Raw genomic sequence first — 13982 nt, forward strand, 5'->3', positions numbered from 1 at the left:
CTCATGGATCGTGAATATTTATCAGGCTTGCTTTTTTTTTTCTTCTTATCATCATCATCATCATCCTCCTCCTCGTCCCAACAAGTCCAGAGTAATGCTTGTTGAAGACAAACAATTAACGAATAACAAACACAGTATTAACATGATAATCCGAATTTTATTTTGGTAGAATCAATAAGCCAAAAAAACATGATTTTGCAGCATAATTAATCTGGTCTGTAAAAAAAATGAAAATGCACACACACACACACACAACTATCAAGTTCATCATATTAGCTAATAAATATAAAATTGATCAGGGTTCACTATAAAATATTGCTTCTATAGTCTATAATCCTTTCTAAACTCCATAGCTTGAGGATAAAAGCAGTGGGTGAGCTGGTTATAGTGGTACAGTGAGTGTCCAACAGGTTACAGGTTGTGTGCCTGACAGATGTTCAAAGAGTCTCGCAGCATCAGGTCACGCAGGCGCCACAGTGCGTCTGCCATAGTGGTGTGGGCCCCTTTGCTCTTGAGCCAGTGAGCTGGCAGCCGGCTCTCCTGCTCTTTGGTCAGGTGAGCGTCACGCCGTTGAGCTGTTGAGCAAACAGATTTTGATTAGTATACGTACTTAGAAGGTGAATTGAGACATGTCTCTTCTTTCATAAGGACTTCAAATGACCAATGTGTTTTAAAATTCACAGAAAGTAATGCAGCACTTTCTACATATGTATTCATACTCAAACAATCCTGCTTCCCTTGTGTACTATTACAATAATGTGCAACAATTACATTTCCATCAACAGCAAACACTTAGAAATCAACATTATGTATTGACCTTAGTATGGCAAATATCTTAACAGACATTATAAGGTGGTATGTTAATGTACAAATCTATGAGAAACAAAGTCTTCTACACATACAAGCACCCTAAATGAACATTTGGTGCAGAAACACCACCTTTAAGCATTTGGTCCCACTTGCTGACGGTGTTGGACTCTGAGTTCAAGCCCTCAATATACTTGAGGTAGGCTTCTGAGTGGAGCACCCTCTGGGTCTTTGGTGGAGGAGCCACAAACATGGGAGTGGTGGGCTGCAGATGAGAGGGCTGCCCTTGTCCCGGATATGGTGGAGGAGCATGCTGTCCTGGGCTGAACATCCCAGGCTGAAATCAAGCAATGACATGAGACTTTTTAGTATGCGTGGCTGCATGACAGAATAACACTGATGATACATTTTGCAGTGAACACAAATCACTATCAATAGTTGAGTTAGAAACGGGCCTCACCTGTTGCATATAGTTGCCTGATGCAGGAGTTCCTGCCACGCCATTCATCCCTGCGCCCATCATACCTGTTAAATGATAAAAACTGCATTTCTGTGCATGTAGTAACTGTGGTTAAACTCATGCTGGTTTGCTTTTTGTTGAGATTCACATCAATGCTTTAAAATGACTCATGGAAATGTTAGTTTTCGAATATCAGTTGAATGTTAGTCATTTTTACATGCATTATATCTGAAAGTGTGTACATGGAGACTATTTTAGGTGTGGCATGTGAGTACACTTGAAGAGTTGGTTGGAGACCAGAGAGAGCTTCGACTACTCAGTGAGTACGTCAGGCTGTGCAGCCTGTGGACCAGGTAAACCCCTCCAGCAGGAGAGACACGACTGAATGTGACTGAGCAGGTGTGGCTGGGACAGTGGCCCTTACCCTGATGAAGCATGCCAGGGTACCCAGGCATACCTTGCTGGAGATGGTGAGGAGGCAGGTGGGGCCCCCCTACAGGGTGAGGTGGCATTGTCGCCACACTCAATAAGCCCTCATGGGGGCTCTGCATGGGCATGTAAGGTGGGCCGTAAGCTCCCATCATGCCTTGGGGAAGAGTGTGAGGAGAGGACAACAACAAATCCATGCATAAGTGACATGCAGCTGACTCTAAAAAATAACATGCACTACTACTGCACACAGTGGCCCCTTTCACACATGTACTTTAAGACTTAAATACTCTCATGATTTTCAAGCGTCAGTTCACTCAGGAATCGTTAGATTTCTATAAATGTGTAACTTCAACTCTATTGACTACAGAAGTGTCAATATTCCAGTGTAAGGCTTGAAAGATGTTACAAGCTAATCGTACAAATCAAAGTTTCAAAGAATTTTGATAGGATTTAAATCAAGTAATTTTAGTATACGTTTTCCCCCCAATGTCTCGAAAAGAAAAAGGTAATGCTTTATATTAAGGTCCCTGTAGTAAGCGCATTTAATAGGCAGTAAACCCTTTATAAATTCTTAAAAGCTTTACATGTGAAAACATTACAATGTGTTAATAACACTACGTAAGTGCTAATAATCACATCATATGCATGTTTAATGTACTGATGATATGTATTTAATGATATCTATTAAAAACAACAACCTTAACTGAGCTTTGCTTTTCCTTCATACATTATCCATATCACGTATTAAAAGTTAACCATGATTTTTGCAGCTACTGGATCTAAACTGAAAGACTTTTTAAAGTTAATAAAGTCTCTATTATGTACTTCCTAACTGTTTTGTTTTTAGATTATAGTAAGATACGAAGACCTTAAATGAGCTCTGTGGAACTTCTGTTTTTTGCAGGAAGTTGGTCACTTGTTTGTTAGGAAGCTCCATTTCTAAAATAGCAGAGCAGAGATAAGCTCTGAGATGAGGCACTTGAGAACAGTCATAAAGTAAAGTCATGAAGTCCTTCACTTTGAAATCCACAGTTCAGCAGCATTTAAAAACTTATCAAAATCAAACACAGGCTTGTAAAGACAATGGGAAAATACTATTTTTTCACTTAGAGTTAAAATCCGCTCAACAAATCGTCAACAAAGGGATTCAAATTGTCACATAAAGCCCCTTTAATATAAAGTGTTACCAAACCAACAAACTTTCTACAACGGACAGTCAAGCAACTTGACTGGATAGTTGACGTAAGATTTACTGCATTAGAGATTGACGTTTGGATAACGAAAACCACTGCTACTCAACGATATTAAAGGTTCAGTGTGTGAAAGGGGCAGACAACACAAATGGGTCTCAAAATGTTAGCAGGCAAAACAGGAATAAAAGTTAAATGAAAAAAAAAAATATTCATGGTTAAAAGTCAATCATGCAGGCAAGGTCATGCAAATATGAATCTAGTGATAATAAAAACTACAAACATAAAATAATGTGAGACAGCAGCAAAGAAGAAAAATGTTGTTTTAAGAATGTAGTCTTGAGGTAAATACGTTAGAGGATTACGGGTTTTTAACAGTCCAGCCTCATTCCCCTGCTGCCTTGTTGTCAAACACTCGTGCTGCCTCTGAGAGGGGTTACCTGACACAGGTGACATGGTCTGGTTTATCATTCCCATAGTGCTAGGCGAAGGCACCACCCCCATCAGTGCCCCTACAGGGGTACCTGCTCTAGGGGACCCTTGCTTCTGGGGTGGTCTGTCACGATCTTGTTGCTCCACTATTTTGGCTGCACGTTCTGGAACAAAAAAACAATTCTGTCTTAACTTCAGTTCACTTTGGAGAATTTTCTTGCCCACTCAGTGCTCCTCCTCACCTTCATATTCTGCTTTCTTGGTGCCCTCAAGGTTCCTCCACTCGGTACCCACGAGTCGACTCAACTCCCCGAAAGAGAAGTCCGGGTGTCGAGCTTTAATCACTGCTCGCATTTCACTGCTGAACAAGATGTAGCCGCTCATGTTCATCTTCCTCTTGGCCCCTTCCTTCTTGGATAAGCCCTTCACCTTAGGAGTGGACTTCATGAAAAAACAAAGGTGCAGGTTAAAAAAGAAATAGGTTATGTCTTACTGTTAATAGCAGCAGTTAAAAACCTTCGGACATAACACTTCTTAGAGTTAGGGCGTTGTATGTAGGTGGAGATGTATGGGTACCTGAGAAGGAGTGTACGGCATGTGTTCCATATCGCTTGCAAGCGGGGTTTGCATCTGAGGCATAGAAGGCGTCGCTGGAGCTTCATCATCGTCATCTATATCTTCCATATCATCATCGCCATCCTCAATATCTGCCAGTTTAACCTCAAGCTCATCTATCTTCTTGTCCAAAAAGGGTGATGCTTCCTTCTGTGGCACCATCAACTTCCTATACAAGAAATCAGCACAAGAGAACACAAATTCAAATTCAGACTGGGAAAGAAATTCTATAGTTTTCAATAAGCATCAGTGCCCTGCTTGAGTGGCCAACCTGAAATAGAAGATCTCATCCTCCACCACTTTGGTAGAGTACGAGAAACGTTTCAGACCCTTGAACTTTTTCATCAGCTTCTCTGTGTCAATGTAGCGACTCTCGCACAGCAGGACATCATCTTCGGAGAACTCGGTAGGTCGGCATGACAGGTAGTCCTTAAATGAGGACACCATGCATTTGCCTGGAGAGCAGAAAAGAAGGACAAAACGTGTTTGTTTGTAACTTGTTGTGTATCTGTAATGTTGACTCCAAAAACTGGAGAGGAAAAGGAAACCCCTTTAATAATTAGTCATGTTTGAAGATTTCTGGCAGAGCTATTGTAATAGTACAACAGTTTATAAGGGTTTTGCCAACTATTTCTTGGCCTGAGGCAGTTGCCGGACAACCAGTGACAAATCCAGTAAGTTAATTTTACCAGACAAAAAAGTCATACATGCTTAACTGTCAGTTCTATACTTTGTTCTGTATGGAATAAAACGGCAAGATATGACATCGAAAATAGTCAGCTTTAGAGGAGCTGGTAGGTGGATTTTGTCACAGCACGACTGAGCCATGCAAGCCATTTCGACACTTCCAGTCTTTGTGCTAAACGAAACTAAGAATAGCTGGCTTCTGCTTTCTAACAATTCCTTAAAGTACATCACATTTAGGATGTACAGGCTCATTGTGATGTGTGAAGACAAATGCTGTGAAGTTATCAAAGCAGTACCTATGACACAGGTCATGGGCAAGGTCTCCTCCAGATGGCTCAGAAACACTTCTCTTTTGTAGAACATCTTTGTGGGTTCATGCTCTGTTTCCTCAGGATGAATGAAGATGGGTCCAAAGAAGAAAGTAGTTCCATTCTGCACCCACAGCTTTTCTATCCTGTCGCCCAGCAAAGGGAGCCAGATTTTTTAACTCAAAAACTATAAAGCAACAATGTTAAAAGCACAAGAGGACTTCTTCTCACATCTTTAAGGGGCAGCAACTTACAGTACTTACATTTATTACAATACCACATAAAATTTTAAATAACCCTAAAGTAGACATGGGATCCTATACGACCTCACTGATCTCCAGCCCCCGTGTGAACTCTGTACACTACAGAACAAAATATACTGTCACCCACCTGGCAACCCGGGGCTTAGACAGGCCATGTGACTGGATGTAAACGCAGTCTCCCACTTTATACCACACGTTGTTGTAGCGTAATTGCTCAAAGTGCTGACAGCCGGGCTCAGCTCCACTCATCTCCATCTGGACATCCTCTCTCTCCTAAATGAATAATTACACACACACACACACACACACACACACACACACACACACACACACACACACACACACATGCACACACACACACATGCACACAGAGGAGTCAGGTGTTTGTTTATATTGTTTAATTCTTGGAAGTAACTACTTCTCTGCCTCCCTGTTTGCCCTTGTCAAGACATGCTAGAATTAATTAATCCCCTGTGAATGAGGCATTGCTTTGCGACAATATGCTTTTTCATTTAGCTCTGGACTCCAACATTATCCTTTACACTGAAATATACACGTGTCCTGGAGGGCTCATGTCCTGATTCTGGAGGCCTTCGGGGATTAGGCCAAAGATAGGTCAGTACTGAAGATTGGTGTTACGTAATTATCTGTACCTATAATTTGTCTTTACTGTGTCTTCTACAAATGGCCCAAATTTCATGAAAAGAAAACTCAGAGAAACATTTATAGCTTATTTAGAGCAAATTCTTCAAATCAAAGACATCATATTTTTCTTTTACTTGGATTATATAAAAAAAGTGTCACCTCACCTTGTCCACAAAACTACCACCGTCTGTGAATGAAAATGTAGGTTTGTCCTGGTCAGGCTTGGCAAACATGGAAGCAACACGGACAACAGGCAGCGGCACCTCCCGAGGGACCAAATTCACAGAGCTCGGTGGCATGGCCCAAATCTTGATCTTCTTGAACGACTTGTTTCTGGCAGCGTAACGGGATTCACAGATGTACACATCGTCGGCCCCATAGCCCTCAGGTTGCATTTTGAAATAATCCTATACAAAGCAGCAACAAGTCACAATTAGGTGAACAGATCCATGTCCAAGTAAATCAAACACTCTTTTTATATCTGGTTCAGTTCCTATTCTGGTCTTACCTTTACAAACATGACCACACACTTGCCCAGAACTTTACTGATGGACACTTTGTTGTAGTAGTCGCTTTTGAAGACCTCCTTCTCCAGAAACTTGCGTGTTGCCAGGTGGAAGGTTTCACTTGGTCTGTAGAACCAGCAGCCGTAGAGCCACTTTTCACCTTCACACACACACATACACACAAGTAAAGACAAGACAAGCACATTATTGCAAACATTCAATACAAACATTTACAATTTTTCAATAATGTAAAATAATAAAAAAAAAAGGCTGTTTATTTTTCTTTATTATATTTACTGAATATGACAGAAGTGCATCATTGAAAAGGTATAACATTTTGATATTTTCTCTATCTATTAGGGCTGCGCAATTAATCACAATATTCTTATAATTTAAATATGGTCATGTGACAAAACAGGATCATAATTGACTGCTGTAGAGATGCCTGAAAATATTGTTCTGCAGGCATAAAGGAACATGTTTAGCACAGAGCTCAATAATCATATTATCACTACCAATAGGTCATGTCTGTCAAAATAATCACAATATGATTTTTTATTTTACCATACAGTGCAGCCCTAGACCATATGAGTACTTGTATATACACCCTGTATTATGGCTAATTAATACGGACATTTTTTTAAGTTGCTGAGGAAAAAAAAAAAACATGCTACCTGCTTCATCTTCCCACAGACGTTCGATACAGACAATGTGTGGTTTCAGGTTTGGTTCCGACGGCTCTACATAGACAAAGTCTCCCACATGGTAGGTGCGGTTTTCAAAGCTGCAGTCTTGACTGTACCGTCGCTCTCTCTCTGACTCTGAATGCCATGCCTCTCCTGGCAGGTCCTCGGTTTTCTCACCATCTTCATGTACAAAATATAAAATTGCATCAAATTAATACCATATCAACATTTTAATATATCCTGTGTATTAACCAAAAAGTCCACACACACATACACACACCTTTGTTTTCCTCCGCCTCTTCCTCTGTCTTTTGCTTGTCCTCCTCAATCTCTTTTGGAATTTTCTCCCTCTTTTCCTGATCCACGTCACTGTGCAGATGTTTTACCGTGTAGTTGAGTGCAGAAGAGAGCAGAATCTCTCCGTTCTTGCATAGCTCGTCCCTGATCTTAATGAAAAATTGCTGTAGTTCAACCGCATCCTCAAATATCTCTGAGTCAGTCCTGCAAACGTTAAAAAAAAAAAAAAAAATGATGTAAAGACACAGTAAACATTGCAGCTGTCCATTTCAGCTGTAAAGCAAGCCCAGATTCAGGATGCATTACATATGTACTGGAAGATATTGCTTGTTTGTGAGAGAAATTTAATAGCTGAGGATGCAGTGTGTTGGTCTGCAATTCAGTTTACTAAAAATGTAAAATGATATAAAGTTTTACACTAAATGCTTGTAAAAAGGTATTAAATTCAAACTCCTAAGCACATCATATTATCAAAATGATGTTTTAAAACTGTCTAAGTAAAGGACGAGTCAACATTCTGAGAGGCTCTTGAAGTTATTAGTAATCAGTTTACACTACAGACTCACAGGCATTGCACGAAGTAGGTAAACCATCACTCTTTTAACAAATATCTGTACATGTGTGACTGTCAGCAGACAGTGCATGATATATCAAACTGCTTACCATTACATTTTATAACTTATCAAAATTGGAATAGAATAGCTACAAAAGACTTAAAAGATCTTAAGTTGAACATGAAAGCCAGGAATAAATAGATGTATGAGATTTTAAATGGCACACTTCCTCATTTTGACTTAGAAGTTCTTGTTATCATTTCTGGGAACAGTGTGTCAGTCGCTTACAGAGAATGCAAGGATTACAACTTATCTTTTAATATTGTGAATCAGATACTGGTTATAAAAAACATGATATGCATCCAGTATTAAAGGACTATTGCCTAAAAAAGATTCTTTAATTTCAGTTTCAATATAAGATTATCAGTCAGAAACTTTACTTTCACTGATTGTGCCTCGGACAGCCACTTGGCAGACCTTTTCAAAATAAGGTGATATACCTGTTTAGCCTCCTTGCTTTCTCCAGAACTTCAAACACGTGTTCCTGGAAGACATCCAGTCTCCTGTAGCGTCCACGGTCCACGTTCATCCTGATGATATCAAAGTTAAGTGGAGGTTTCTCAGGAGCGGCCGGATCCACAGCAGGAATCTCTGCCAAAGAGTCACTGTAGCACCGGCCCTCTTCATCCTGGTGGCCCATCATAGACACAAACAGGTTCCTGATCAGCTCTCGCACCAAAGGTCCCACAGCAGGAGGCCCGCAGTCCTCATTTCCCTCCTGCTGCTTGCGTGTCTCTAGCAGCACCCGGTGCAACACTAGAGCATCCCGATAGATCAGAGACTCCGGTTCGTTGTACATGCAGGCATTGTTGAACATGAGAGCAAAGTCCTCCACCAGGGCTTCGACGTCTTGGTAACGTCCGGCTGCCATATGGCTGCGCAGGCGCTCCATATCAACAGGTTTCTTGATAGTAGCATAGTAGTCAGGCAACTCAGCACGAGATGGCAGGCGGAGGAAGATTGTGCTTAGACGCCGACCTCGTCGGTCAGTGAAGTTTCGCACAGCATCGTACAGCTCGTTCAGCTTCTGCTGGAGAGGCGTGAGGTATTTGGACTTCTTTGGAGAAACACCAGGCTTTCCTAGATACCAAAAAAAAAAAGACAGTTGATTTTGACAAACAAACACTGCTTCCATTTCATCAGGACCACTTACACTATTTGGTTTTAATTTGAATTGGATGCTGTGCATTTCTGTAGACGACTATATACTTATGGAATTTCTGATATATTACATACATTCTTTTGAGGGTTGTATGGGAGGGGCCAAGATATAGAGGGACAATCATTTCAATTTGCATTGTATTTGAATCTTTATATAAACCAAATGCAAATGGGTGCTGCAATGGATTAACTAGTGCTGATTTGTTTTAAGCCATTCTGAGTAATGTTTTATACAATAATGAAGTCATATGGCTGCCTGGAAGCTTAGAAGGATCAGTAATTGTAATTACATTGTGGTGTGTTTTAGAAAATAGTCAGCAGTAACAGGAAGAGTATCTGACTTTGAGCAAACTGGCCAAAATATTAATATTAAATCACTGATATGATCAAACTTACTGAGTTTCAGTTTGGGAGATCCCACATCCTCCTCTTCAGGCGAAGGTCCCATCTCCTTGCGTTTATCCTTCAAAATCTTCTCCAGGATATCAGCATCATTATACACCTACATTCAGGCCCACAAAAAATGATAATATCAGAAAGAGAAAGTGCATGCCAAGATTGTTCTCCATCCAAAGCTGAAAAAAATTAAACAATGCATGATTCAAATTTAATGTCACTGTCTACCTGAGATCCCTCCTCGTTGTAATGCCGGGCATTACGGAACATCAGCTTCATATCGTCCATCAGGGCTTCCTCCGTGGTGTAGCGTTCAATGCGGATGTTGTGCTCAATGGTCTTCAGGTCCATTGGTTCGAGGATGACCTTGTAATAGTCAGGGTAGTCCTTCTTGGATGGTTTGACCATAAACAAATCACAAAGACGTCGATTGGTGCCCGCCTCCCTGGCCTCAGTCACTGCGGCGTACAAGGCTTTCATCCGGTTCTTTTTGACATTTTTTTTGTGGCTTAAGAAAAGTGAAAGTAGAGTATGAATGAGCTTGGATGGCAACACTGAGAAACCAAACAAGGCTTAGTGAGCAATATATCTTGTTGTTATTCGCATGTGAACAACAGATTCTTCATATTTAAGAGAAACGAGTATACCTTTTCCTTTTGACGCTCCCTGCATCAGATGACAGAATGCTATCCCCATCTTCGTCATCTCTCCTCAGAAGTTCCCTCTTTTTTGCCTACACAAACAGACAAATCAACAGACAGGTGGATACCCCAGTTGACAATTACAGACCCTGGGCTATTTCTGCAAGATACTTCATAGTCTGGTTCAAATTATAGCTAATTTCTTTCATTCTTGGCCTAATTAGAGTGAAAACATCCTGCAGCGTAACCTGACATTTAAAAAAATAGAGCAGATGTCCTTACCTGCATGATTTGCTGAAGCCTGAAGGCCCGCTTGTAAATGCTTGAGTTAGGCATGTTGTACCGCTTTGCATTCTCAAACATCAGAGTGAGGTCAGCGTCCATCTGTTCCACAGTTTCATATTCACCGTTCTTCATCTTTGCCCTTGGAAATACACATAAAGTTTATGAAGGCCCTGAATTTCCCTTAGAAAGTTTTAATCTACCATCCCAGTAGGTGTAATTAAGAAAACTGATTATTTCTTACCTGATCTGCATCAGAGAAATGGGCTGTTTGATCTGCTGATAATAGTCAGGATACTCCCTGCGAGAGGGCAGCTGCTGGAAAGGCTCAGAGAAGACCTGGCCCTGGTTGTTCCTGGCACCCCTCACAGCCTCATACAGCTGGAAGATCGGGTTGGTCATTTCCATACTAGAACTCTGACTCTCGGCCTCTGACTCTCCTTCATCATAGCAAACAGAGCCTGCAAACATTTACATGACGTACTGTTTTTTTTAAACACACAACACAAGGTCAATTTCACTGATGCCTAAAGCGCTCATACTTACCAGAGAGTACAGGGTCATCCTCACTCTCTGAGCCATAATGAAGAGCTACGCTGACGCCAGAGAGTCGCTCTCCCTGGCCCGACCTGCGATTTCTAAACAGAAGCAAAAACAAAAAACACCCGCCATGAAGAAAAACAATCTGTTTTCTGTTAGGGAAAAGATTTGTAGTTTTACAAAAGCAATATACTAAAAAAACAAAGCAACTGTGATTTAATACCTGATGCGCAGACTAGATTTAGTGGGTTCAGCGTGTTCAAGTTCAGTCTTCCGCTGGATGAAGACTTTTTTAATGGTGTTTGCATCCTGTAAAATGAAGAGAACTACTGTTGAGATTTGGGATGTTACAGCTTTAAAAAAAAAAATCAAAGAAAATCAAGAAAGGGAGGTTACCTTGAAAACCTGAGATCCTGGTTCATTGTACGTTTTGGCATTTTTGGCCATCAGGTCAACATCCTTCGCCATAGCGTTGACACTTTTATAGTATCCAATCTAGGCAAAAAATATAAATTAGTGCTGGTTATAATAAAACATCACAAAGATCTTAAAATAAAAAAAAAAAATTTAAGAAAATTGAAACGAAGAAACTACCTGTATTCTTTGAGCGATTGTTCTCAGATCTATTGGCTCCTTTATAATGGCATAGTAGTCTGGGTAATGCTACGAGAGACAAAAAATACTGTAAATGTGCGGAATTCCAGGGGCATTATTTGATGTCCAAAGCATAAAAAAAGGACTTACCACTTTGGAAGGCAGTTTCTGGAACAGTTCACTGACTAGACGCCCTGAGGGATCGGCGTGTGAAACCACAGCCTCCAAGAGTTGCTCCAACACCTCCTTCAAACTGCTAGTTGAGGTCTAAAATAAACAAAGAAAAAGTGTCCATTAGTTTCCCTGTAATGTCATTAAACAACATTTCTTTGAAAGGCATTTTTTACTTAGTTAATACAAAAATGACCCCATCATTAAAAAATGTTGGAAATATTATACTATGCAAAAAGACATGACAAGGCACCTTAGTAATACTTCGGGAAAAGAATTTACCTCATCTTCTGTTGACATTCCTGGATTATCCATCATATCATCACCATCTTCATCATCCTCATCTCCATCTCCAGGTTGTACAAACTCAGCCCTTGTTTGTAAATATACCTGCCACAATCTGCATGCAGCTTGATACTCCTCGCTGTCACTCTGAATTGTTGAGAATGCAAAGTAATATTGTCATGGGAATATGGAGACCAAGCTCAAAGTCAACAGACGCTGATAACATATTTTAAATGAAGAATAAACACTTAATTACTGCGACAGAAATGCTGCACCTGCATCTTCAGTCTACCCACCTTGTAGAATGTTTTGGCATTGTTGAACATGAGCTGGAAGTCTGCTGTAAGCTGCTCTACATCAGTGTAATCGTCTGACTTTAGTTTATACTGAATTTTTGTCATATCAATTGGCTGGGACACCACTTCATAATAATCAGGCTGATTCCTGAAAGAGAACAAGTGAGATCAGACATCACTGCAACCTCCAGTCAGACAGTCAAATCCCAAGATTAAATCTACAGTTTAGGTGATTGGTATCAAGGTATGCAATGGGTATCCACCAACAAATTACTGGCAATGTTAACCTTTACTCTTCTCTTTACGTTACAATACCTTCTCTTTGGTACCCTAAGGAAAACTTCACAAAGTTGCCTTCCTTGGTCATCCTTGTGGTCCCTGACAGCGTTGAACAGCTCATGGCATACAGCAATCTGGAAAGTAAACAAAATCTCTAGTGTTTAATAGCGCACACATAACCAAAACAAAAGCTGAAGCGCACTTGTAAGATCAGTTAAACAAAACCCGATGTAAAAAAAAAGCATACAATGCATCAAGTCCATTTATTTACCGTATCTACAGGAGGAACATTGGATGTTCTTCTTCTTTTTCTGCCACTTCCAGGAGTAGAAGAGGAGGTATCGTCGAGGTCGCCTCCTCCACTCACACTGCTGGAGGGTGAAGTGGCTCTTCTCCTCTTGGAGTTCGCTGACATCGCTGCTGGTTTAACAACAGGCTAGCCCGCTAGCTACAAACACACAATGGAAGTGGGTTAAATTAGCTAGGAAACTGTGTTTCGATGTACACGCAATTAACCTGGGTTACAGTAAATAACTGCAGCCCATCGCGCACTTCCCAACAAGTCTTAAACTGGAACAGGAGCAAACTCAACCGGCTAGCGTTAGCATCGGTTGGGATGTATGAAACAAAGCCAACCGCCGAGCGTCTGTTAGCATTTTAGCGTAGCTGTCTTGCCGCTTTCCCACCAACACAGCCAAGCTTTCTATGTATATTTAAGTCACGAGAAACACTCACAGGCAAGGGTAAATGGTGACAATATAAATAAAAAAGACTTTTGAACTCAATTCTCACCCGAAACTCAGCAAAGTTTGCCGTAATTCCCTGAGCAAAAATGTTTAACGGCTAGCTGGCTAGCTAGTGTTGTTTGAAAACTCCTGCCCGGAAGTTGAGGTTGCATTGTGTTTGTGAGCAGAAGAGGAAAGCGCCATCTGTGGCAGTGCTGCCCCCTTCAGGCTTGGTATAGTAATGCACCCACTAACCACACACGATAGCCCACACAACAAACAATGTGAACACTTTTCTTTTCAAGTTTAATATTGCAAGACTGCTCCTAGTTTTTATACAGCAGTGTAAGTTTGCAGGGGGTGGCTTAATAAATCATATAACACAATAATAACAGTAAATGTAACCATTATTTAGCAGTTTCAAAACCAGGTTTACAATATTGTATGGCAAGGGGAGCTGCAACTATGAGATGAGGTAAAAACACAAAACTGTGGTTCACGACGAGCCTACTGAGGCGCACAGCGACACTCAAAATGATCATTCTTATGTGTATGTACATCATCAAACTCATTTATTTTAGTTTCATTTTCATAATTAAATTGCAAAGTTTGTTCTTTGCTGTTCTTGTTCTTTCTAGTTGAATGTTTGTTATGTTGTGTTTATGTTTAT

At 40.6% G+C, this 13982-nt stretch overlaps 1 protein-coding gene across 5 annotated transcripts; it reads right to left on the minus strand.

The window, feature by feature from the left end:
- Positions 1–137: 137 nt before the first annotated feature.
- On the minus strand, positions 138–13532 carry pbrm1l (polybromo 1, like). Of its 5 annotated transcripts, none has more exons than XM_037100223.1 (30): positions 13380–13532; positions 12859–13035; positions 12624–12721; positions 12309–12456; positions 12010–12159; positions 11707–11823; positions 11557–11625; positions 11359–11457; positions 11186–11271; positions 10969–11060; positions 10667–10883; positions 10423–10564; positions 10147–10232; positions 9728–10007; positions 9500–9605; positions 8383–9022; positions 7312–7532; positions 7020–7211; positions 6348–6505; positions 6004–6246; positions 5322–5467; positions 4920–5077; positions 4208–4391; positions 3898–4105; positions 3564–3762; positions 3414–3485; positions 1692–1853; positions 1268–1332; positions 940–1144; positions 138–575 (listed from the first exon to the last, which is right to left on the minus strand). In XM_037100223.1, exons 2-30 carry the CDS (start codon positions 13000–13002, stop codon positions 412–414), a joined length of 4851 nt encoding a protein of 1616 aa, XP_036956118.1. In that variant the 5' UTR covers positions 13003–13035; positions 13380–13532; the 3' UTR covers positions 138–411. The 5 variants fall into 5 exon arrangements, with proteins under 5 accessions (XP_036956118.1, XP_036956116.1, XP_036956115.1 ...); XM_037100221.1 differs by having other exon boundaries at positions 1725–1853; positions 3330–3485; XM_037100220.1 differs by having other exon boundaries at positions 3330–3485.
- Positions 13533–13982: the final 450 nt, after the last annotated feature.

Source organism: Acanthopagrus latus, chromosome 6 (assembly GCF_904848185.1).
Source record: "Acanthopagrus latus isolate v.2019 chromosome 6, fAcaLat1.1, whole genome shotgun sequence".
Taxonomy (NCBI): Eukaryota; Metazoa; Chordata; class Actinopteri; order Spariformes; family Sparidae; genus Acanthopagrus; species Acanthopagrus latus.

What these genes read in the sequence shown, in the direction of transcription:
- pbrm1l (XM_037100220.1), bottom strand. Translation starts at nt 13,002, where the DNA reads ATGTCAGCGAACTCCAAGAGGAGAAGAGCCACTTCACCCTCCAGCAGT. An exon ending in TGCCGTACACTCCTTCTCAG is followed by an intron (nt 3,763 to 3,897) that starts GTACCCATACAT and finishes TTTTTCATGAAG; the next exon opens with TCCACTCCTAAGGTGAAGGG. An exon ending in CAAGAAAGCAGAATATGAAG is followed by an intron (nt 3,486 to 3,563) that starts GTGAGGAGGAGC and finishes TTTTTGTTCCAG; the next exon opens with AACGTGCAGCCAAAATAGTG.